General features: G+C 35.6%; 1 protein-coding gene across 9 annotated transcripts in view; it reads left to right on the plus strand.

Annotated features, from left to right (window-relative positions):
• EDA (ectodysplasin A) overlaps window positions 1-27,239 on the plus strand; it is a 261,904-nt gene that overhangs the window by 183,139 nt on the left and 51,526 nt on the right. For all 9 annotated transcript variants that reach the window (XM_036226499.1, XM_036226505.1, XM_036226498.1 and 6 more), the window contains exon 2: window positions 1,676-1,781. In XM_036226499.1, the coding sequence (XP_036082392.1) occupies window positions 1,676-1,781 (106 nt within the window). The remainder of the gene's footprint in view (window positions 1-1,675; window positions 1,782-27,239) is intronic.

The raw sequence follows: 27,239 nt of genomic DNA on the forward strand, positions 1-27,239 counted from the left end.
TAAGCCCTCAGTTAAATCATATACTGCAGACCAATTTCAACTCAAAATAAATTTCGGCACTTAAAGTTATCAGAAAAATTCTTCTATCCAGAATGACTTGTTCTTTTGGAGTTGCAAATGATTGAGATTTTATTGTAAATAGCAGTTTGGGTTTATATTATTAGTAGTATAATAGCTTATTTGTGTTGTGCATTAAGTGACATTCTATGGGCTTTATCTGGAAACCTAGCTGGACTTTATTACTTGATTCTATAAGAAAATGCATTTTACATTCCAGTCAAGTGACTCAAAAAGACTGCTCAGTTGAACCACGTGAAATTGCTGATATTCATTCATCTTCGACATATAACAATGACAGTTTCATATGGTTCAATCTAAATGTTTTTAAATTAACTTTATGGTAAGTTGGAGATTTCATAAACATTCATTTATTAACCTTGTATTTAACACATGAATATATTCTGCAAGATGCTAATCTTGTACATTAAGGCTGTTGGGTATAATTGTTCTATGTAAACAACAAATCATAACGCGTTTTGAAGGAAGTTTGTATAGAATGTTAAGGATTTCTTGAGTTCTACCCATTTTTTCAATTAATAAGAGATGCAGCAGACATGAGGATTCTGGAATTGTTTGTTCTTTTAACTAACACTAGGGTTCATTTCTTTTTTCTAACCCTCAAGCTATCTAACCAGTCTATTTTGAAGATTAATTTTAATAATAGTAATAGCTAACATTTATTGAGTGCATATTACATGCTAGGTACTGTGCTAATTAACACTACAACTATTTTATGAGCAAAAGTACTATTTATTATCCCTATTTGCGGATGAGTAAATTAAAGCTTAAATAACTTGCCCAAGGATACATAACTATAAATGGAAAAGTTGGGATTAGAATCACTCTCAGTCCTAATACTCTATTGTTTACCTCAAGCATATATTTTAACCACTAAGAGGCGCTCATGCTAAAATGTTATGACTCATTTCAGCAAGTATACATTTAAGCTGTGATTATTATTAGCAAAATCAGGCCTATTCAGGTATGAAAGATATTGTATTATTATAAGAGATCATCATAAGAAAGTAGAGTATCAAGTACCAAAATGAGTCTTACAGACCTGACTGAGTGCTATAGAAGTCCAGGAAAGGGAGAGAATAATCATGGAGTCTGTCATGTCTAACTCCCAGAGGAGCATTGACACAAGGGGTATCTTCCAATCATAATTGGATGCACAGCCTTCTGGGAACAAACCAAAAGTTTAGTATAAATAGGAATGTAGGAAAATCATGGATATATAATAATCAAGCCTAAAAGGAAGTAGCAAACTCAAGTCTAATTTTGGGCAAATTTCTAACTTTGAGAAGTTAGAAATCCATGACTAGGCACTCTAAACTGCAGAATTATATGTAAAAATGGGACTTGAAGGTTTACTCATTAGATATTTGAGGCAAAAGAAAAGGGATTCAGAGCCTAGCCAAAATGTCACCCCTTCCTGATTAGAATAATAATGGTCTCAAAAATAAAAGGATTTATACAGTGGAAGAGAAGATGGGCTCAGGCTTTAGATATTGAATTTAAGATGAAAGTAGACTGCCTACAGGAAACTGCTATTTTACGTTGGCTATGGTTGACTGGGATCAACCTTTGACTCATCTACTTGTTATTTTTACAGATGGCCCTTCTGAATTTTTTCTTCCCTGAAGAAAAGGCATACTCTGAAGCAGAAAGTAGGCGTGTTCGTCGCAATAAAAGAAGCAAAAGCAATGAAGGAGCAGATGGTAAGTCTACTTGGGTGATTCTTTATCATATCTCAGTTCATGAGAGTACACTGAGAACTACCTTCTCAAGTGTGCTTCGTCATCTCATATATTGGCCACAGACTTAAGGTCACAGGAGGTTTTTCCAGCCTAGCCTACCAATCATTCCTTCGATACAGAATTGACTATACAGCAGCCTCTCCTGCAACCCCAGATACCTTCAATCATTTCACAGTATGCCTGAGAGTCATGGTAGTATTTGTATCTCTCAGGATCACCCTCCATAAAGACCTCACCTCTCCTAAGGACATCCCATATCTATTAAGGACCCCAGGAGAATTCAGTGCTATTCTTAAAATTGACATAGTGTTGTGACATGGTGGTACTTACATGATATATTAATTCCAATGATAATCATGTCAATGTTGGTATCACCTACCATGCTCAAATATGAACTAGAGCTTCTAGAATTTGTTTGTAAGTTCCTTGAGGACAGGAATTTATTTCTTTTTGTTTAACCTTAAAATCTAGACTAATACAAATTGTTTGTCTTTATAAGGTAAGTCGATGGTGTTGATTGCCTCTTTAGCTAGGTTATGATGTGCCATTTAAACCATCTGTATTGAGGGTACAATAGACGGGTTAACAAGCAGTGCATTTGGTGGGCCATAGTAAAATCTTGACCTAGCTCCTAGGCAGGGTCCTTGAACCACTCCATTTCAGTATTACTCTGTTAATTGACAGAATGCTACTACCTCTTTGGCACAGGAGTTTGTAGAACACAGCTCTGGGCTGCTGTAAAGCCATCTGGATTCAGAGACAGCATGTTCTGGCTACCTCTTCCAAAGATATGTGTCTGAGGGTTACAAAGCAGTATGACTTTGTAAAGAAGAAAAAGAGATTTTTAAGCTGACATTTGTCAGTGTGAGTAAAGGCCAGTGATGGAGGCGGTTCTAAGAGGCATGAGCTATTAAAGAAATGGGGCCAGGACTTTGTCAGTGGGGACAAGAAGAAAAAGAACTGGATGAAGTCTGAAAAAGAGCTCAGAACAAGGACCTTGTGATTAAAAAAAAGAGACTCAGAGAAATAAGATAAGTAGGGTGATATAATCAATGGAGATGGCAGTAGCATTGAGCCCTTGAATGGAGAACTGGACTGAACGAGTGAGGACATTCTCTAGAGCAGACACTTTGCATACAATTGGTGATCAAGTTGAAGCCTAGGAAATGTGGTTTATTAAGTAAATGGTACCTATTATTTTCATACTGTTTTCAACCTTCAGAAGGCTACATGGAAGCTGAGAACTGAGAGTCCTGGTCTCTTTCCTCTCCCAATCACCTCACCCTTTGATGCATGTGAGTCTTTTGAACTTTGACTCTTCCCCTGAGGCTTCTCCCAGAACCATGAAATCTTTCATATTTCCTGGCTGCTGGTTGCTAAGGAGAAGAGAAGAGATATGGCAAGAGCAATATCACCTTATGTAGTGGGCGTGGTCTTCCCTTGCTCTCCAAGGGGGAAGTCCAACAACATCTAAAGTTTACCTCATCATTTGGCCTCCCAAGTTTTCTGTTAAAGAAGGCAGCTTTCTCCAATTTTCTAAACCACTTTATCTGGATCCGGCTACCACCATCTTTGCTAGTGATCTTCCTTACAGTGTTTTTCTGTTTTGATACAAAATAGCTTTTCTCTCTGGTAAAGGGTAAAGCCTCTCTTACTAGTTTTTAGACTTCTTATATAATTTCCTGCTGGTGTGATACTCTAGTCAGTCCTTAGACTCTAGTCACTTTGTGGCAATGCCAACTTTCTCATGCCATCACAGATATTTTTCTTTAAATAGCATAGCTGGTAGGAATCCAAGAGTTCCTTTGAGTCAAGAGAATAGAATGTCTGTAGATGCTGAGATTTGATTAAATTTCCAGACTTTCACCTGAGAGGCTATAGAACCATTTCTTTAGATGTGGTGGGTGCTCCAATGAGTTAAAGGGTGATAACCCAATCCAAATTTCCTTTACTTTTGAATCATTTCTGTTACTCTGCTGAGTGGATGCTATATTTATTTAACACATTTATCAAATATTTACTGACAAAACACAGCAGCATATATAGCAGTAGAATGGAAATGCCGTAAGGATATTGGTATCTGTCTGTTTTGTTTGCTTTTACATCTGCAGTACTTAGAAAAGGACCTGGCACATAGCAGACCTTCAATAAATGTTTCTTATTGCCCTCAAAGAGCTTAACTTACAGTGTAAAGAGACAGACAATAAACAGAATTAGTGGTAAGTGCTATGAAGAAAACCAGTAGCCGGGCAAAAGGGAGAGAAAATGATGGGGTATGCTATAACTTTACCAGGGAAAGTCCCTCTAATAAGGGAACATTTGAGAGGAGACCTGAATGAAATGAAGGTATGAACCATGCAAATATTTTGGTGTAGGGGAGAGGAGGAGAGAAGAAACAATAAATATAAATGTTCTGAATCACAAGAATACTGGGCACGTTGCAGAAAGGTCAGTGTGGCTGGGAGCAGTGTGAGCAAGAAGGAGAGGGAAGGGGGTGACATCAGAGAGTAAAGTCCAATCTAGAACTTTGTAGGCTAATGGAAGGACCCTTACATTGCCCGCGATGGGGAACCATTAGAAGATTTTCAGCAGAGAAATGATTGAATCTGACTTATGTTTTAAGAGAATCCCTCCAATTTCTGCATTGAAAATAGCTGCAGGGTGAAGGACAGAAGCAGGAAGACCTTTTAGGGGAGTATAATGATTATCCAGGAGAGAGATGATGGTGGTTTAGACCAGGATGGAGATACTCTGGGTGGTAAGTGGTCAGATTCTGGATAGATTTTGAAGGTATAGCTGACAGGAGTTTTGGTTTGATTAGATAAGGGGTATGAGAGACAGAGAAGAGCCAAGGGTGGCCCCACAGTTTTAGACATAAGGAACTAGACCAGTATAATTGCCATTTCTGAGTTGAGGAAAAACAAGGGAGGGTAAAGCAATGTAGAGAATGAATCTGGAATTCAGTTAAACACGATAAGTTTGAGGTGCCTATTAGACAGCCAAGAATCTGCATTAAAGAGGCAGCCAGGTATATAAGTGTCTCAAGACAGTGAGCTGACTCTGTTTCATAAAAATTATTTCTCAATGAAGAAGTGAGTTGATCTATACACCCTCTGAATAGAGTAAGAGGTACAATGGGACAGATAAATCAGAGTGGCATGAGTTAAGGCCAAAAATAAAAACAATCAGGTGTTGATTCTAAATCCATAGGTTACTTGATATAGTACAACAAAAATTTGGCTGTCCAGCTCAGGTTTGCTTCACAAGCATTAAAGGCAAAGTAAATTACCTTGAACACTCAAGAACATGACAGACATTTCAGGAAGAAAACATTTTTTAAGGTCAAAAATAGAGATAAGTTTAAAAAGAGAAAAAGACAATCAGTTCTGGTTCCTTATATAATTTTTTTATTCTGTTACAACTCTTTAATTTCACTTCAGTTCCCAAAACTTTGTTATTTAATGAGCCTTCTGGGCATTAACAGAAGCAGCACAAAGATGAATGAGACCCTCAGAGAAGCTTATGGTTTAAAGAGGGAGCAGGTACATTTATAGGCAACAGGTAAAAATGAAGCAAGGGTAGGGCGGTGACAGTGGGTCCTGGAGTTTTACCTTATAGAACACCAGTACATTGAGGACACTCAAACATTTGTTAAATGGACGACTGAACAAACAAATGTGGGGAGGAGTCTAGATTTTCTATCTCGGAGCTATAGGTATTAGTTTGGATGATCTTCACCAATCTCTGTGGGAGGAAAAACATTTCAACAATGGTTCATTCACAATGAGGAAAAGCAAGGGATGGGGTGGTCCTTGGGAGCCTGCATAGGTTCAGCAAGAATAAATCAAGCTACAGGTGTTTTTTTTTCTCCTGTTTTCACCAGACTGCTAATTGATTAGAGGTATGATATAGGCAAAGTCTATATCCAAGGCATAGCTAATCTTTCTGACCCACTACTCAATAAACAGTTGGATTCATCTCAGTTTCTTCATTTGGATTACTCTATAAATGGAAGCCTTGACTAAGAAACAGGAGTCCCAAACACAGTATTAGTGCCCCTCCAATACAAATCTTGGCCCTTTGTAACTCCAACTCTTAGAAAATAAGTGAAGTTTTTTTTCTTTAGTACAGCTTTGCCTTAAATCCTCTGTTCCTGTGTTGAGTTGGCCATATTTGCTTCAGGTTTGAAGTTCATTTTTACTAATTTATGCTAATTATATAGTTGTTGTTTTGCGAGGAAGGCATGATCCCTTCATTGTAGATGCTGTGAGTCACAGCACTTCCAAAATCCTGTGCCAAGATTTCCTGCTGAGCTCCATCCTGTATGTGTTTCTGAAGTAACAATAGCTCTAGCTGACCTGCTTGGTCATCTCATGGAGGGTGCAAGGAAATCTGCAGAACTTTATTTTCTAGTTAGAATGAAATGGAGAATATATTCAGTGGGCCATGAGGTCTTGGAATCAGATAATATGAATCCAAATTTCCCATGGAGGTTGTTTCCATGTTTTCAAAATCTTAATTTAAAACCATTTATTCTCTTCCTGTAGAAGCATTTTCGGGACTCAATCAAAATATTAATCTATCTCCGCACCTACCCTCTCCCCATGTTTTTGTCCCAGTAAGATAATAAAAATAAAAGTGCAGCATGGTGTATTAGAAAAGGTACTAGACTGAGTCACAGTTTCCAGATCCCAATCCTGAGATCACTGCCACCTTGCTAGCCATGTAACCTTGGAGGAATGACATCCCTCTGAACATCAGTTTCCTTGGCTTTACAATGGGATAATCAGTGCTGCTTACCTCATGTAGTCATTCTGACCGAAAGTGTTAATGCATGTAATAATGATTCAGAATTTATTAACTCCTATTACTATGTTCTCTCTGGAAAACAAACATAAAAGCATGATTTCCCAGGCATTTTAGGCATTCGTATTCATCAATTTATGGATAACCATTATAATTTCCACAAAGTACCTTCTTTCAGCCAGATCGTCTTTTTTATGCTCATTGATGCTATCCAAGCCCATAGGAAAAAGATTCCAAGCCCCAAAACTATGCCCTGGCCTACTCCATGACAACAGAAGATCATAGCTGTGCAGTGTAGCCGGCCAGCTGTGTATGTGCATCCTTTTTTGTTAGTATCTCTTCTTTGTAGTTATCTTTACTTTTAGAAAGATAAAAAAAAACAATATTCTTTTTGCTATTATAAAAGAGTAAAGGAGGAAAACTAAGATTGAAATGTATCCTTTGTCCTCTGTTTCTTAAAAATAATAGTGGAATAGGGCATGGCTACTCTTAAATTGATACAGATGAACATAAAAGGCTATGGCCTTAAAGAAACAGAATTTCTGCCTGTACAAATGTTAGCTAGAATTAAGAAATGTCCTCATTCTAGTATTGCTCTTACATTTGTTGCTTTTCAGTGAGCCATCACTGTGCTATTAAGTGAAAGAGACTAAAATCTTTTTGAGAGCTGATAGAGTCTCAGGGGCTTGCTCGCAAGGCGAAATTAAAGCTTTTGAGGGTTGGCTATGTGTATAGACTTCAAGAGGATTGTTGAATTCAGATGTAGAGTCCTCAAGGTTTTCTGCTCGTCGTGGAAGCCAACAGCCTAAGTGCCCACAGCAAAACACTCTGTAAAGTAGCTTTATATCAAATAAGACATTAAGTAAGCTAAGATGTCTTAGCTTGCTCATACTTCAAAATGCCCTTTAAAGCTATATTTTCACTGATGGAACCTCAGTAAATGATCTCAACAGGCTTTTACCGCTGACACTTGGTTAACAAGAATTTTTAGGATGCGAACTACTTGTAAGATGTTGTACCAAGCTCTGTGGTTGGTATAACTACAAGCTTTTGTCCTCAGTACCTGAGTCCCAAAGTGAACTGGGTGTAGAGGTTAGCAGAGGTTAGTTAAAAATTAAGCTCCTTAAAAATATTTATGAGATTTTTTAAATTACAAAAATAATACATACTCATTATAACAAACATAAGAATTACAGAATCATGTGAGGTAAAATGTGAACATACATGCCTCTTACTAGGAAAAGCCTGTAAAGGTAAGATACTTTTGAGAAATATCTCACTTGCCTAAAGGAGGTCACAGGCCCAGCTGACCTGAGGTTCTCTGAAGGTACTTCTGGTCTGTCTTGCTCTCTCTTGAATTCCTTCTAGTTATTTCTTTCTCAATATTAGGAAAAGTGATGAACTCTAAGCCAGGAGACCCGAATTCTAGTCCCAACTCTGCCCTTGGTAGTTGTACTAGCACTACGACCTTGGGCAAGTCTTTAATTCCCTGATCATAGTTTTTTTTCTAAAGGTTAGACTAGAATTGGTGATTCTCAACTCAGTGTAAGAGATTCAGTCATTTCAGGAGTGTTTTCAAGATACATAAACTCTTGGAAATTCTGACCTCTCTGCACACCATAAAGAAGTCTATAGCGAGGCAGTTCTATTGTTAATGAGGTTATATCATATCCCTCAGATGTATAAAGATAAGAAAAAGGTGTTGAACTACTAGAATAGAGGATCTAATTGTTTCCTTTCAGTTCTGTTATAATTTGCTCCTAACTATCCCTGATTTCTATAACTTAATAATAGCTTTGGTAGTTTTAGCTAATTACATGATATCTAGATGATTAAATACCTGGGGTTTCAGTTTGGATGGTTAAATGAGCTTTTTCATTACCTTCCGTTAAGAGGCTCAGTAAGGATTAAGAGCATGCATATGGCTTCAAGAAGTGAAGGCTAAGAAGGTTAATCTGCTGGCTAAGTGGTGAACTGCCAGCTCCTTTTGGTGTGACTCCTCAGAATATCACAGGCAGATGTAGATGTGTAGGCAGACAGCTCCCATTGGCTGTATAGTGTTTTACTTTACTTATGAGACCCTGCCTTATTCTAGATGCTACTCCTACATCTGCAGGACCTCCTCTGTCTCACAGGTGAGGAACCATTGTGGCTTCTTTCTTCATTCATTCATCTAATAAATAATTATTAAGTACCAATTAGTTGCTAAATAAATGTTTATTGATCACTGTTTGCAACACCAGGGACATGGTGGTGAACAAGATAGCTCCCTACCCTCATCAAACTCACAGTTGGTTCAGCACAGTACAATAAATGGTATAATAAGATAAACACCAGATACAACAGGACATATCAGCACCTGATCGGGACCCGGGATTTCAGAGAAGGCCTCATAATGGGGCTAACATCTAAGGTGCAACCTGACCAATACTAGAGAGTCAGCCAAGTGAAGATTTGAGGGAAAGGTAAACCAGGCAAAGAAAACATACATGTTAGAAGGCTTACAGTAAAGGGGAGTTTGGCTCATTTAAGGAACCAAAAAAATTTATATGGTTAGTGTACATTTCTAAAGGTAAGGTGATAATAAATGAGCTGGTCAACAGAGGCCAAATCATGCAGATTTTTGGAATCCAGTTTATAGAGCATAGAAACTATTCTAAAGGCAATGGAAAAGCACAAGATCAATGTAAGGACTAGATTATATGGCAAATGTCTTCAAATGCTAAATATATATACTCTGATCCAGCAATTCCACTTTTATTTCTAGGTATACTCCTGTAGGAAATCATTTCCCAACAACACTATTCTTTGCTGTACCATTTGTAATAGCAGAGGATTGGAAATAACCTAAATGTCCATTATTTAGGAAATGATCAAATAAATTATGATGAATCTATAACTGGTAACTGGTTACTCTGGGGAAGAAATTGAGTGAGGTTGAGTTGAGGAGATTAGTTAACTTAATTTTCATGCTTCTGTATCTTTTGATTTTTTTACCATCTACATGTACTACTAATTTAAAATAAACTACCAATTTTATTTTTAAAATAAATAAAATATGCATGATATATCATTATTCTACCCATCACCCAAATACATTAGCAATAGTTTTATATTGTAATAGCATGCTATGCTAATGAGGAGGTAGGAAAACCCATGTCTGTGGAAAGAATATAAATTGAGTTTTCTCTGTCTTTATTGAGGAATAATTGACAAGAAAAAATTGTATATATTTAGGCGTACAATGTGATATTTTGATATACACTGTAAAATGGTTACGACAATCAAGCTAATTAACATTTTATCATCTCATATCACCTGTGTTGAACCAACTATGAGTCTTGTGGTAAGAACACTTAAGTTTATACTCTCTTATCAAGTTTCAAGTATAGTATACAGCGTTAACTGTAGTCACCATGCTATGCATTAGATCTCCAGAACTTATTCATCTTGCATAACTGAAACTTTGTACCCTTTGACCAACATCTCCCCATTTTTCCTATCCCCAGCTCGTGGTAACCACCATTCTACTCTGCTTCTATGAGTTTGACTTTCTTAGATTCCCCCCATAAAAGCAATATCATGCTATATTTGTCTTTCTGTGTCTGGCTTATTTCACTTAAAGAGTAATGTCTTCTAGGTTTATCCATATTGTAAATGGCAGGATTTCCTTCTTTTTAAAGACTTAATAATATTTCATTGTATGTATGTGTTTACATGTGTCACATCTTTATCCATTCATCTGTTGATGGATAATTAGGTCGTTTCCATATGTTGGCTATTGTGAATAACACTGCAATGAATATGAAAGTGCAGCTATGTCTTCAAGATACTAGTTTCATTTCTTTTAGATATAAACCCAGAAGTAGAATTGCTGGGTCATATAGTATTTCCATTTTTAATTTTTGAAGAAACTCCATTCTGTTTTTCATAGGGCTGTACTGATTTACATTCTTACCAACAGTGCACAATGGTTCCCTTTTCTCCACAGCCTCGCCAGCACTTATTATCTCCTGTCTTTTTTATAAAAGCCATCCTAACAGGTGTGAGGTACTAACTACCTCATTGTGATTTTGATTTGCATTTCCTGATGATGAGTGATGTTGAGCATCTTCTTATATATCTGTTGGCTACTTTTATGTCTTCTTTGGAAAACTATCTAATCAAGTCCTTTACCATTTTTTTAAAAAATCAAGTTATTTATTTATTCATTTAGTCACTCATTTATTCACTCATTTCTGCTACTGAGTTGTTTGACTTCCTTACATATTTTGGATATTAACACCTCAGCAGATGTATGGTTTGCAAATAGTTTCTACCATTCCATAAGCTGTCTCTTTATTGATTGTTTCCTTCGGTATGCAAAAGCTTTTTAGTTTGATGCTATCACACTTGTCTATTTTTACTTTTACTATCTGTGGTTTTGAGTTCATAGCCAAAAAATCATTGCAGAGACCAGTGTCAACAAACTTTCTCTCTATATTTTCTTCTAACAAACAATTTTACAATTTCAGGTCTATGTTTAAATCTTTAATCCACCTTGAGTTAATTTTTGTATATGCTGTGAGATAAGGGTCCAGTTTCATTCTTCTGCATGTGGAGATTCAGTTTTCCTAGTACCATTTGTTGAAGAGACTATCCTTTCTCCATTGTGTATTCTTAACTCTCTTATTGAAGATCGGTAGCCTGTAAATGTATGGATTTCTTTCTGGCTTTTATATTCTGTTCCATTGGTCTGTGTGTGTATATATCTATATATCTATATATCTATATATATATCTATATATATATATATATATATATATATATATATATATATATATCTTTTTATGCAAGTACCATACTGTTTTGTTTACTGTACTCTTGTAATATCTTTAAATCAGGAAATGTAATTCCTCCATCTTTGTTCTTTTTGCTTATGATTGTTTGGGTTATTTGGGTTCTTTTGTAGTTCCATAAGAATTTTATGATTGTTTTTTCTGTTTCTGTGGAAAATGTTATTGGAATTTTGATAGAGATTGTAATGAATCTATAGATGGCTTGGGTAATACAGTCATTTTAATAATATGAATTCTTCCAATCCAAGAACACAGAATATCTTTCCATTTTTTGTCTTTTTCAATTTCTTTCATCAGTGTTTTGCAATTTGCAGTGTATAGATTATTCACTCCCGTGGTTAAATTTATTCCTAAGTATTTTATTCTTTTTGATGAGATCATTTTCTTAATTTCTGTTTTGGATAGTTTGTCGTTAGTTTATAGAAATGTCAGTGGTTTTTACATATTCCTGTTGTATCCTACGACTTTACTGAATTCATTTATTATTTCTAATAGGTTTTTGGTAGGGTCTGGGGTTTTCTATATATAGGATCATACCATCTGCAAACAGATAATTTTACTTTTTTTCTTTCTAATTTAGATGCCTTTTATTTCTTCTTCTCCCCTAATGACTCTGACTACAGGACTTCTCAAGTGCTATGTTGTACAGAGGTGGGGAGAGTGGGCATCCTTGTCCTCCAGATCTTAGAGGAAAAGCTTCCAGCTTTTCACTGTCAGGTATGATGTTAGGTGAGGGCTTGTCATATACGGCCTTTATCATATTGAGGTACATTTCTTCTATACCTAATTTGTGAAGAGTTTTTATGGAAGGATGGTGAATTTTGTCAAATGCTTTTCTGCATCTTTTGAGATAATCATATAATTTTTATCCTTCATTTTGTTAATGTGGTACATCACATTTGAGAATACAAATTGTTTTGCCCATTTTTTAATTTTAAGCCAACTCTCTAGTCAAATTAAACATTAGGATATCTTCGATCTAGCATTTACAATTTTGGGAATCTGTCCTACAGAAATAAGAATACCAGATCATTGGTCATATATACAAGAATGTTTTTATAGTACTGTTTTAGTGGAAAAAAGAGGCATAACCCTAAATCTGTAAATAGGAAATGGTTGAATAAATTATGACATAGCTATACTAGTAAATATTACACAGTTATTAAAAGAAATGAGTTAAAATTTTATGTATAGATCTGAAAAAATAGCTGTTTTATTTTTGCTAGATAATAAAAAGCAAATTAGAGTAATGTGTATAATATGGTCCCATTTTCATAAAAAAAGAGAAAGATTCTAAAAGCCTAAAAATGTTCATAGATATAGATATAGCTATGTAGATATGAAGATAGAAACAGATATGGGACTCAGAGGCACCAAACTAAATTACTGATTACCTCAGGTGGAAGGGGGTTGGATAGGAAAGGATAGCTAAGTGGTTCTTTATACAGTTTTCTATATGACTTGTTAAATAAGCATGTGTTACTGTAATACTTCAAAAATGTAATCTAGAAAATAAGGAGAAAATGGACTGGAGGGGGCAAAAGGGAGACAAAGAAAGTAGTTATGAGGCCGCTACCATGATATGCATAAGGAATGATGGTGGCTGAATTAGAGTAGCAGCAATGCAGACAGAAGTAGACAGATTTAGTTAGTAGGTAGAAAAACTTAGAATTTGGTAATTTGATTGAAGGGAGAAAAAGAAGTAAAGGAAGCCACCCAGGTTTCTGGCAAAGTGCTGTATTATTCACTGAGATAATGATCAGAGGAAGAAGATGTGTGGTGTTCGAAAGGTACCTGTGGGAAATTCAAGAGAAGAAAACCTGTAAGCAGTTAGAGATATGTATCTGAAGCTCAGGAAAAATATCTGAGCTGAAAATATAGATATATAGATCATTAGCTGTGTTAGGACTTTCAGTTATAAATGACACATAGCTGGCCTAAATGGGATTAAGAGAGAGAGAGAGAGAGAGAGAGAGAGAGAGAGAGAGAGAGAGAGAGAGAGAGAGATGTTTATTGGCTCATTTAACTGTAAAGTCCCTGATGAAGCTGACTTAAAACATGGCAGAACCTTGGAGCTCAAATGATATCGTCAGGACTTTCACAGCTTTCCTTTGTATTGGCCTCATTCTTAAGGCAAGTTCTCCCTATAAGGTGGCAAAAATGGCTATTAGCAGCTCTAGGCTTACATCTTACCAATTTAGTAAACCCAGTGGGAAGACTATATCTTATCCATACATTCAATTCAGTAAGAAAGATGTTGGCAGCGTTAATGAGAGCAGTTTGAATAAAGTAATAGGGACAGAAGGGTTAAGAATCAAGTCAGATAAGTAGAAAATAACAAATGTAAATGAAAGGGAGGTGGAGAACAGAGTAATAGCTACAGATGTATTAACCATCTAGCATGTGCAAAGCACTGTGTTATATTACACCCAGGAATACAAAAAATGAGAAAGAGATAGTTCCTAGGTTCTGGAAACCCATGGTGTTCATAAAAGAGAGAATCTTGTAAATAATTCCCAGAGTTTATAAGGACTTCTATGGAGATAGGAGATTGCTGTGAAAGTGTAGAGAAGGAAGCCACAGAATGACCGACCGATCAAATACATTAAATATATCTCCAAGGAGACGTGCACAATGGCTGGCACATACTAGGTGCACGTACATGGATGGATGAGCTGGTTATCTGAATTGGATTTTGGAGGATGACTTGGACTTTAAGAAATGTAGAAAGTGCATTTCTGACAAAGAGAACAGCAAACGCGAGGACTAAGCAATCCCTTAGGTTTACTGGCTCTCCTCTTGGTTTAGGAAACCTCATATGTAACATAGGAGGCTTGGAGGAAGGTCTGAGAGAAGCCAGAATCATTGGGCAGAGAAAAAAGGACAAGAGCCCAGAACCACCTGAGGGTGTTCAAATGCACACTCAGGCGTTTATTTGATAAATGGCATGTTAATCTCAAATTATCTTGGCATCTTTCCCACTTCACTGTATGTATCCTCTACCCTCCATACATGTGAGAAATGGACTCCAAGCTGACCTAGAAGACATAAGATCCTGCTCCATTAACATGTATGGAAATGTCGAGAGAACTATTTTTGAAAAGGTAAAGTACCAAGCATACTTTGCTATATGAATCTTGGCTGCATTTTGCCACTGCTTCCAGTATATAGCCTCTAGGGCTGTGGTGCACTGGGTCAGTTGTTTCGCATCTAGCCTCACTACGGTTACATATATCCCGAGCGAGGGGTGTAACCTATCTATGCTCTTTGTCACACGATGCACTAGAATGAAGGTGGCTTTGTGCAGATCTGTTCCTCCTATAGCAAAACAATTCATGGGCCTGGCCTGTGGCCAGAAAGTTAGCAGTGGCATCTTTATAGATGAAATTCAGCGCATCATTATCTTACATAGTGTCAGAAGAGTGAGAAGATTGACTTGGTAATTTGCTATGTTTTGATCCTAATCTATTTAGAAATATGATTTCTTAAAAAGGAAATGGAAAAAGAATGTGTTTCTCATGATAGCTTCACAGTATCTCCCAAGAGGATGTTCAGTTATTGTAAATACGGCAATTTGATTCTCTCCTTGAATTTCTGATATATTTCTCTTCCTTTTAAAAAACTACATTGAAATGATCAAATTTTAAAGTATTAATTGCACGATTCCAAAAATGAAATTTTATATTTCAGATCACACATTTAAATCTCTATTTTGTTAAAAAAAAATCTTACATGAATCATAAAAGCATTGGTTTGTATAGTACATTATCTTTACAAGTCATCTCCAAAGCTCTTTAAAAACATAGGTTTACATTGTAACCTATTTAAAGAAGGGTATATTTATAGTACAAATATTTTATCTCAGAGGTTGTTTTCAAGTTTCAGTTAAGCATTTTCAATCTAATCTATTCTCCCCACCCACTAACATACTATGCAAAATCCAGAAGCTTTCAGAAACAAAGCCCAAATTTAGTACAGTAAAGCTCCCAGTATATGAATGAGATATACATACAAGAATGAAAAATTCAGTTGTTATCAAGAAGCAACCATTATGACCCTTGATTTCTCTCTCAGACAGGGTGGCGTAGTGAAAGAACATGGACATTAAAGCCACGTAGACCTGATTTTACATTTAAAATCACAGAGACCTAATTTCAAATCTTAGCTCTACTACTTTTAGCTTTGTGGCCTTGGCCAAGTCAAATAACCTCTCTCAGGGTACGTTTTCTCATTATATAAAGACAGTAATGATACTTCCCTTGATGAGCTATTGTAAGGATCAGAGATGGCCTGATTCAATGCTGGCACATAACGGGTGCTCAATAATTGGTAATTATTAGTATCAACTGTAAAATGAGACTGGTACTAATGCATCTAATACGTCTCAGATTATGGGTACAACAAATGAAAATTCTTTTTCTCGAACACCACAATCATTTAGCTACTTTAATAGCTGAGAAAAGCAGCCATCCTGTTTTTCTCACAGGATTGTGATGATCCAAAGAGATAACAGATGCTAAAGCACTTAGAAAAAATATAAAGTGCTGTTAAAGATGAAGATGGAATCTTTATTTTAAATAAGGCTTGTCTTAAGAGTTCTTTTTTCTTCTCCCACCAATGAATTAAAATTAAAGAATAAAAATTGGATATCGCAAACTGCTATTACAAATGATAGTTTAATCATTATATCTGATTTTGTCCACCTCTCAGAAATATACAGAATGTGAGCTCATAAACAAGATGCAGTTATTCTTGGCACACCCAATTATTCAGAGATATTTATTTAGCAACTTCAAACATCTAGAACACAGCCTAGAACCCCCAAAGGAGGGAGAATGGAAACCCTATGACCTGGGAACAAATTCTCAATCCACTGAGCCCTCTCACTCTACACCTATAAGAGAGGCTTGGCACCAACCTAACTAAGCCTCTGGTTTTAGAGTTGTATATAAAATAAATGTTACAAAGTTGTCACAGAAATGTGAAGTACAGCACAGGGAATATAGTCAATAATATTATAATGACTGTGTGTTGTGTCCGGTGGGTACTAAATTGATTGGGGTGATCACTTTGTAAGTTATATAAATGTCTAATCACTATATTGTACACGCAAAGCCAATATAATGTTGCATGTCAACTGTAATTGAAAAAGAAAAGAAATAAATGTTACCAATGTAATGAGCATAGTTGTCAGACAACTAATTAAAATGGGAGAATGGGTCTGCCAGATGTGAGAAAACTGATACCCTAATAAGTTAGCAGTGTGAAGAACAGAAGAATCTGAAAAACAGAGTAAGAAAGTGAAATCACTTGGGACCATTAATGTAGGGGTTCAGGCTCTGCTGTAAACACTGAGCATAGTACTGTATGGTCCAGTAGTAGGTCTTCATGTTGATGCTTAGTCCTCAATAGACAACTATACCTAACATGACGAGATAAGGAAATCTCAAAACATTTTAGAAAGATTTCTGTTACATTTTAAAGTTCGCTGTGAGTGGAGTAATTTAAGTTACCCAGAAAACTCACTTCCGTGGAGCCTGTTATATAGTTCCAAGTAAGTGAGGTGTTAACTGTGTATAAAGCTATTATATACACTATATAGTGAGGGCTATATAGTGTTATAATTAGAAAGAAATCTGAAGTATAGTATTCAACCAACTCTGTTAGATGCCATCTTAAAGATTATATAATGGATTCTAAAGTATTTCATATGGATTTTTAAAATCTTTAATAATAACCAAATATGCAAAACATAAAAATTACCCAGGATATAATTTAATACTTCCTGATAGAAAATGTGTTTCAGAATCTTTTAGGACCTTAATAATAGCATTTATGAATGTCAGTTAATGCTCTACGTTTAAATGTTGAAGATTGTGCTGAATCTAATCTGGGTTGAAGTCCCGAGCTCCCCCATGTGCTGGTCCTCTAACCTGTAGCAAGTCAGCCTCCATGTCATTTCACAGAATTGCTGTAAAGGTCAAATGAAATGATGTATGTGCAAATGCTATGTAAATTATACAGTGAGGTACAAATGTAGTGTTACCTCACATAAAAGTTGAATATAGAAAAAACTATGGTGTGCAAGAATTTATTGGTTTTGGGATTTCAAAGAAATAAGGGACCACAAGAAAACCACAGGCTTGCTTATGGTTAATGTATCATGTAACACTGCCATGCAGCAAAGTAGGTGGTCTTACTTTTTTCACCAGACCTTGCTGGTTACAGCCTCTCTCTCACTTTTACTAAATCAGTGTCCCTCCTGGACTGTGTTCTTACTTCCCTACTTCTAATTCTTACCTATATTTTCAGGATCCGGCTCTAAAGTTTCATGGCCTTAATGAACCTCCCTTCAGATAGCTCATTTTCTTAGTTTACATTCTTCCATGTGTATGCTTAAAAGACATTTTCTACATCTCTTCCATGTACCTCCCAGCTAGATGATAAGCCACAAGAAGTCAGGGATCCCTTCTACCTCAGCATGGCAACTAGCACAGGATGAGCAAACAGTCAAGTAGTTAATGTTTGTGGATTGAAAGAAGACATGTGCAGGCCCATGCTGAAGTCCTTCTTTTAACAGAGAAGTCTGTATTTGAAAGATCTTAAGAGATAGGAAGTAGACAATGCAAGTGTCTATGAAGCCACAGGAATTGTATATAACGGCAAATATTTGGAATCATTGTGAGATCGATGGAATGGGTTGTTAGAAATCTTTGTTCGTGAGAGAGCCACCTGTGAGCCCTTTCCAGCTCTATCCTTGTACCGCAGTAATGATGCTATCCACTAATGGCTTCTTCAAAGGGCAGTTCTGTGCAACACACATAATGTTCCATTCTCACATTTAAATACAAAGAAAGAAATGAAAGTTGCAGTGTAATTTATCATCACATATTTATTATCTCACCCTTCATTCCCCAGATTTTATTACTTTTCTGACTACTGTGGTATAGTGTGGCAGATCTTGCCCTTTTGTCGGCATAACTCATGGCTCGGATAACATTCTCATGAGGAACTCTCTTCCTAGAATTCCTGGGACCCCTGGAGTTCTCTGCATTTTCCTGGCATGCTGGCCTTAACAAGACCCCTTTATTTCCTGCTCAAGGAAACCTATCATAATGCCAATGAGAGTCACACCATTATAGAAACAATATTGAATCTATTCCAGTTCGTATTTAAGTAAATCATTAGTGACCTTTAGTACTCTTATCAACAAAGTATTTGCAACATACTTCAAGAACTTAGTTGTAAATGACTAGGGCAGTAACACAAACTTTACTTTTGCATTTTGGGATATGGGTTCAAGTTGCAGGTCGGCTACTTATTTGCTATGAAACTTTAAACATGCTTATTAATTTCTCAGCCTCTGTTTCTATAAAATGTCAATAATAGTAATAAATACTTTTCTGGGCTACTGTGGAGATAAATATAGTGTGATTTGAAAAGCACATTTAAAATGTAAAGCCCTGGGCAAATCTGAGTTCCATATCCCAGGAGGTCCCCCACTCCTGGGCCATGGACTGGTACCTGTCCGTGGCCTGTTAGGAACTGGGCAGGAAGTGAGCATGGTGACTATAGTTAATAATACTGTATCGTATACTTTAATGTTGCTGAGAGTAGGTCTTAAAACTTCTCATCACAAGAAAAAACAATTTGTAACTAGGTGTGGTGATGGATGTTAACTAAAGCTATTGTGATTATTTCACAATATATACATATATCAAATTATTATCCTGTATACCTTAAACTAATACAATGTTATATGTCAATTAAATCTCAATAAGACTGGGACAAAATAAAAATAAAAAGCTTATGTATGTATTAAATGCATTTAAAAAACAAGTCACCCTGGATCTGTAATAACAGCAAACCTAATTGAATACTGAAAAAAATGTAATTTCCAAAATATTAAATACAGCATAATAACCTTTGTATAAAGTTACAAATAACCAATTTTTTTTAAATTAAGAAAATATAAAAAATTAAGAATAGATATAAATGTCATATAAATATGGAAAAGATAAAGTTTACCTTAGGTGGAGGAGAGGTAATGGCTTCCTAAGTGCTCATTACATTGTTTTTAAAAATTAAATAAGTGAGCTACCCATAGATTAATGTGAATTAAGGTATACTGTAAATGTAGAATGCATACCATATTTCGAAGACTTAGTACCCAAAAATAATGTAAAATGTCTCATTAATACATATTTACATTGGTTACATGTTGAAGTTATATTTTGGATATATTGAATTAAATAAAATGTAATATTAAAATTAATTTTGCCAGGTTCTTTTTACTTTTTTAATATGGCTAATAGAAAATTTTAAATTACATTCATGGCTCAAATATGTGGCTTACATTCTATTTCTATCACACAGTGGTAGTGTAAGAGTTCTTTAACACTAGTCTTTATGATCAACTGTTTTCAGGCTTAAAGCTATCTAGTTTGTCTTTTTAGGCTTACTAATTATAATTTATTTTCTTTAACATAGGGAAAGTAACACCATAACCTCATTTCCCAGATGTAGCTACCATTAACAATTAGGTAGACTTTCTTAGGTATGTGTGTTCTTAAGGTTTTAGAACCAGAGAGTCAAAGTTAGCCCTCTAATTTCTCACTTTCTCTGGCACCAGAAAAACAATACAAGGTCATGGCTTGGTTCGTGTGCCACGCAGAGAACTAAAGCTGTGATCCCCACCTCTAGACTCATAATCTCTATTGTTAGCTAGATTTTGGATTTCTTTTGCTGGTCAAGACGACTCCTCCTCCCTAAAAGAAGTGCCATTTGGCATATAGCTATACAAAAAGCTAAAGTGAACTGAAATTAATGTTTCAAGAATTTCCTAATACCCCTGAAAATAATCAGAGACCCAGTGAGATATTGCGAGACCAGAACTAAAAATCACTGTTTCAGTGTATTGATCTCCAACAAAGTACCTGATCATTTCTCCCAGTGGGTATGAAACAGGCTTCTGATGGGAGTGTAACGATCTGGATAAAACATGATGCATCCATTTTTCTTCAGTCATAGGTTTTTCTCTCTTCTTAGGAAACAGTTTAATGGAGGTGGCTGTAAGGGGGAAAACAGATCCATAGGTCAGATCTGGATTATGTGCTAGATCTTGAAAATGTTCTTTCCAAATTGCCTGGGGCCCCGCATAAAAATCATTATTAAAGGAAAAGTATTTTTTTTTCTTTCCAGGCTTGGGCTAAGTGCCATGGAGATTACCGAAGCTATTTTCTTTGTTCACATTATTGATTGATAAGTTCAAAGATTTTGGATGCATTTCTTGGAATGAACACCAAATAATTTTAAAAATTGTTATTGTCCATTCAGTGAAATGAATTCATTTGAAATTGTATTCTTAAGAAGCATACCACTGAATGTTTAAATCATATTCTATATGGTCCCAGCCCTTGCATATGTTGAGACCTGCACGAGAGAAATAAATACACACTGCACTCTTACTGCTATTCTGATTAGGATCTCTTTCCTTTCCCTTTTACAGTGGAACAGCAGACTTGAACTCAGCATTCCAACAAAGACTTTTCTGTAACACTTTTTAAGTCATTGCTCAGTCATCCTACCTACCTTTGAGTTGATTATCATTTTTCTTCTAACTCTTTACTCCCCAATTCCAATTTATTTGTTTCTTATCGGTTACAAATGTGTTTTTGTCTTGCCCCCTCCTCCTATTAGATTGGCAGTTCCTTAAACTATGAAACCATGTCTAGGTTTAATTCCAAAGTAATATAATACACATAACCAGAAAATTCTTAGAAAGAAAATTATTACCTAAAACCCACTAGCCCCAAACCCTGCCTGGGTTTATCTTATGCCATCCAAGCCTTTGTTTAAAAGCCACGAGTGCACATAACATGGTAAACTTGTTCAGAGATCACAAAAAATAAATTGGAACTAGAAACAAAGTGGGCGATTTGTGAGAGTTTTATATATTAATGGCCCGTTTCTCACAGTATTAGTTTGCTTTTTCTATATAGAAATGTGTCCCATTTATGGAGCACTGTGTGATCTAATTTACTGAACATAATGGTAGATTAGACAGAGAATTTGCTTGAAAATAGATTTGGAAATCAGATCTAGTTCAGCCACTAACTAGCTGTGGGACTTAGGTGGATCAAGTATCTGTTTAATTTATTGGACAAGGGAAAGGAATGGCCTAACACCCATCCTGATCACCTCACATGGGTATTAACAGGATCAATACATCAGAAATATATTATTTGATATCTCATTGTGGTTTTGATTTGCATTTCCCTAATAATTAGTGATGTCGAACATCTTTTCATGTGCCTGTTAGCCAGCCATCTGTATGTCTTCCTTGGAAAAAGTGTTCTGATCCTCTGCCCATTTTTTTAATCAGGTAATTTGTTTTTCGTTGTAGCTGAATTGTATGAGCTCCTTATATATTTTGAATATTAACTTATCAGAAATACCATTTACAAATATCTTCTCCCATTCATTTAGTTGACTATTCATTTTGTTGATGGTTTCCTTTGCTGTGAAGAAGCTTTTTAGTTGGATGTAGTCCCATTTATTTATTTTTATTTTTGTTTCCCTTGTCATTGGTGTCAAATACTCAAAAACTAACACCTGTTAGAATGGCTGTTATCAAAAAGACCAGAAATAATAAGTGTTGTTGAGGTTGTGGGGGAAAAGAACCCTCATACACTGCTGGTGAGATTGTAAATTAGTATACCTGCAAGGGAAAACAGTGTGAAAGTTCCTTAAAAATTATAAATAGAACTACCATATAATTCAGCAATTTTTCTTTTGGATATTTATCTGAACAATATAAAAACTAATTTGAAAGTGCACATGCCCCCCCCCAATGTTCATTGAATCATTATTTACAATAGCCAAGATATGGAAACAATCTAAGTGTCCATCGACAGATGAACGGATAAAGATGTGATGTATACATACAAGGGAATATTACTCAGCCATAAAAAAGATGAAATATTGCCAATATGGATGGACTTTGAGGATATTATGCTAAGTGAAATAACTCAGGTAAAAAGGGCAAAAACTGTATTATTTCACTCATATGCAAAATAGAAAATGAATGAAACAAAACTTAACAAAAACTCATAGATAACAAACAACAGATTTGTGATTACCAAGGGGAAAAGGGATAGAGGGGAATAGATAAAGGGGGTCAAATGTATGATGATGAATAGACATTTGATGGTGAGCAACAATAGTGCGTATAGATACTGAAATATGATGTTGTACACCTGAAACTTATGTTATTAACCAATGTTACCTCAATAAAACAAAGAAAAAAATAGAAAGTGCTTCATAAATTAAACACCATATAAATATGAGAGTCTTCAGCTGTGATTACATTTGCAGTTCCAACATTGAGAAGAACATTCATCTCGCTTCCCTCGTGGTTTGCAGGTGTAGTCAAAAATGCCAGCCTTTAGACACAGGTAATTTGTTTGAAAAAATATTAGCTCACTTTTATGTTTTTTAAAAATTAAAATAGAACACTTTATTAAAATAGCTCAGCAGCAATATAAATAATATAGTAGCTATGATATGCAATAAAATTCCAAAGGATGTAAATCATATATTGCTCAATAATTATTGACTGTTATAATCCTTATTATGTTTTAAAGCAGCTTTATTGAGATATAATTTACATACCATACACTTTACCTATTTAATGTGTACAACTTGGTACTTCTTAGAATATCCACAGAGTTGTGCAACCATCAACATAATCAATTTGAGAACATTTTCATCACCCCAACACCTTCATTTTCTCCCCCAGTCCTAGGCAACCGCTCATCCTTTTTCTGCCTCAGTAGATTTGCCTATTCTGGATGTTTCATGGCAATGAGCTTATACAATATGTGGTCTTCTGTGTCTGACTCCTTTCTCTTAGCATAATGTTTTCAAGTTTTATCCATTTTGCAGTATGCATCAATGCTTCATTCCTTTTGTCTATCGTGGAAAGATATGTATAACATAATATTCACCATTTTAACCATTTTTAAGGCTACAATTCAGTGACACAAAATACATTCACAGTGTTGTGCAACCATCACCACTCTCCATTTCCAAAACTTTTTCATCTTCCCAAAGTGAAAGTCTATACTCACTAAATAGTCACTCCCCCATCCCTCACCACCCCGCCCCCAGCCCCTGGTGACCACTCCTTTACTTTCTGTCTCTATGACTTTTCCTATTCAGGTACCTCATATAGCAGAATCATACATTTGTCTTTTTGTATCTGGCTTATTTCAGTTAGCATAATATCGTCAAGGGTCATTCATGGTGAAGCATGTGTCAGTACATCATTCTTTTATGGATGAATAATATTTCATTGTATGGCTATACCATATTTTATCCAGTCACCAGCTGATGAAAACTTGAGTTGTTTCCACTTTGTGCTCTTAGGAATAATGCTGCTATAAACATCCACATACACATTTTTAATGAAAATGTGTTTACATCTCTCTTAGATATATACCCAGGAGTATAATTTCAGAATTAAATGGTAACTCTATATTCTACTGTTTGAAGAACCACCAGACTGTCTTCCAATGCAGCTGCACCATTTTACATTCTACTACTAGTATATGAAGAATCTAATTTCTCCACAGCCTCACCAACACTTGTCTTTTTGATTATAGCCATCTATTAGGTATGAAGTGGTCTCTCACTGTGATTTTGCTTTATATTTCTCTGATGATTCATTAGTTAAGCATCTTTTCATGTGCTTATTGGCTATTTGCATTATCTTTGAAGAAATGTCTATTTAGATCTTTTGCTCATTTTTCAAGTGGGTTGTTTGTCTTTTTATTATTGAGTTCTTTATATTTCTATATTCAAGTCTCATAATATGATTTGTAGGTATTTTCTCCCATTCTATGGGTAGTCTTTTTACTTTCTTGTTGGTACCACTTGCGGCACAGAAATTTTTAATTTTGATCAAGTCCAATTTATCTATTTTTTTTCTTTTGTCACTTCTGTTCCTCGTTTTTTTTTTTTTTACTGCTTCTGTTATAACTTAGAAAGGAAAAATGCATGGTACATTTTCTATGCCTCACGTGATCTGATGTTTGGTCAAACTCAAGTGGCTCTGATTTTACTAGTTACTTACAGGTCTCCATAGCTTCTTTGACAATGGTAGTCCACCTTTGCCATCTTAGTGTTCCTGCAGAACTGGATAGTCAAAACTGGGAAACAAGGAGTCAGTCTTTCCTCACCCTTGCCTATCTGCCAGGATTGTTCCTCCTGTCTTATAGTTGGCAGGAATGAAATGAGATTATAGTCATAAATATATCTGTGCATTAACATCTAATGAATCTATACATGATCTTTTTAATAATTGATTGAATTTTGCTTATAAAGACCTACTATATAGTAAGTATTCTGTAACACTTAACCATGATGTTAGCTGTTAGCCTCTAGCAACCTGTACTTTTCAGAACAGCTTAGTTACAAAATGGATGGCTGAGCTGATTACTGTATTTGATCAAATTTCTGCCAAAACAAAACTCTCACACATTTAAATCAAAAACCTTAGATGGCCTCTTGGGTTTCTTTCAGCTATGAAATTATATTAATTTTAGGCAGAGTTTAAATTATTTCATAGAAACTATTTAACATATCTAATTTATTTATCCTGGACTTAAATAAGCCAAATGTTGTGATACAAACCTCAAATTCTGTTCTAAAAAGAACTCTCATCTATTGCATTCTTATTGTGTCCCAGGCACTGTGCTAGGCACTCTAATCCTCACATCATCTCTGCACATAAGATGGAGGTTATTCTCATTTCTCATATAGACACAGACATCAACCTCAGAGATGTTAAGTGATTTGAGCAGAGGGTACAGGTGGTGAGAAAAGATAGGAACAAAAATAAAGTCTTCCTTGTCTTAGTTTGCCCCTCTGGGCAGGAGTTCATTTTGCCTTCTTGATGCATCCAGATCTAATCTTAACTTTAAAGTAAATATTCATGTTGACCTTCTCTTGCCTGACTCAGGCAGGTTAGGCTTTCTGAGCTACTTAGCTGGAAGCTTTTTCTGGTCATAAGCATTCCACTGGGGTTACAGGGCATCAGCTCACTTTACTGTCTCTGAGTGAAAAAGCTAAAAGTGGATTTTTTTAATGAAAGTTTAGAATCTTTAGTAAAACCACAAGATGTAGGCCTATCCTCATGGTGTTGTCTTGATAATGTCCATCTCTCTTTACCACTAGATCCTTTTAGGTAATTTGCCTAGGACCTTGGACATTATTGCTGGTAGTATACAGTTTATTAATATACTATTAAAACTCAAATTTTAGGTTCAGTTTTCCCATTCCTACACCAGAAAAACAGTCCTGTGCTATAAAAACAACCTGTACTATAAGATAGAATAGAATTGAACAGATAATGTTTGGGTTGCATTGCACAATTTTTTAAAGGTTTTGTTTGTTTTTTCCTTTCTTTGAGCATCATGGGCTTCTATTCTGAAGACTGGAGATAGTAAGTAATTATAAATATCAGAATAAGATGAATATATATATATATATATATATATATATATATATATCTTTTTCTGTTGCAAGTGAATAATGGTTCTTTGTCCCATAAACTGTAACATACATAAGCACAAAGATTGAATTTAAGACATGGAAGAATCAGGAAACAGCTATTACATGGTCAAGTGGGAGAAATATTAGATGACTGAAAACCTAATTGTCAGAAATTAGTCATGTTCTCTAGAAACTTTTTCAGTTATTGAGCACTACTTTTGGGCTCTCACTTTATGTACTTTATGTCACTGAATTCTCATAACAATCCTGTAAAGTCAGTGTTATTCTCATTTTACAGGTGAACAAACTGTGGCTCAGAATGATTAAGTAATTTGTCCAAAGCCACACAACTTGTTAGTGGCAGAAGCAAGAATTGATCAAATAGCTTCTTGACTCCAGAGTTATTTCAACTACACTGCCTCCAAGTGACTTAGCATGGTCAGACAGTTGTTTTTTTCTTTGTACTATCCAGTTCTATGATCAGCCTGGTACTAGTAATGCAGTGGTATCTGAAGCATACTGGTTTGGGAGAGAGGTGAGGGTTTGAGGACCAGAAAATGGTATCTAAGACAACGGTTTATAAAGTGAGGATATGAGCATCTTTGGAAATGATTAATTTGAAATTGTATACTTTACACCAAGAATCCCTACAAGTAAGTCACTAGTATTTATAGGTAAGAATGTGAGTATGGGGAAATGTTGCTGGTATTACTTTTGAAACAAAGTAGCTCCTATTGCAACCCCTCAGAGCATCCTACTTCCACCATTCTTACTTTTACTTAACAATAACTGTGAATGTCAAATCTTGTTTTATGTACAAGGAGCAAAAGTTTCCCTGCCACTTACATCTTTCCCCCAAGAAACACAAAGAACTTTACAAACCCACAAAGGAGCATTGTATAGAAAGAGAACTTGGACCACACCAAGAGTGATCAGTTTAACATTCCACAAATTTCCAGTGAAATTATAAAAGGTGCCTTACATGGCTTTCCATAAAGCTAGTAAACCTTCATTGTTTTAAATATTTCTAGACACGCTTTCACCATGGTTTATTCTGTAAATCATTACTGTCAGACATCCCCTTAGATGTAAAAAAAGAAATCCTCCATTTTTGAGGCTGTTGTGTGCTCTAGATAGAGAAACTTCATTCTTTCTAGGTCCTCCCTCTTACAATGAAAAACTCCTGGATATAACACAACAAACAAGTCTCTGAAAAGTG

This window comes from Rousettus aegyptiacus, unplaced genomic scaffold (genome assembly GCF_014176215.1).
Source record: "Rousettus aegyptiacus isolate mRouAeg1 unplaced genomic scaffold, mRouAeg1.p scaffold_m13_p_9, whole genome shotgun sequence".
Taxonomy (NCBI): Eukaryota; Metazoa; Chordata; class Mammalia; order Chiroptera; family Pteropodidae; genus Rousettus; species Rousettus aegyptiacus.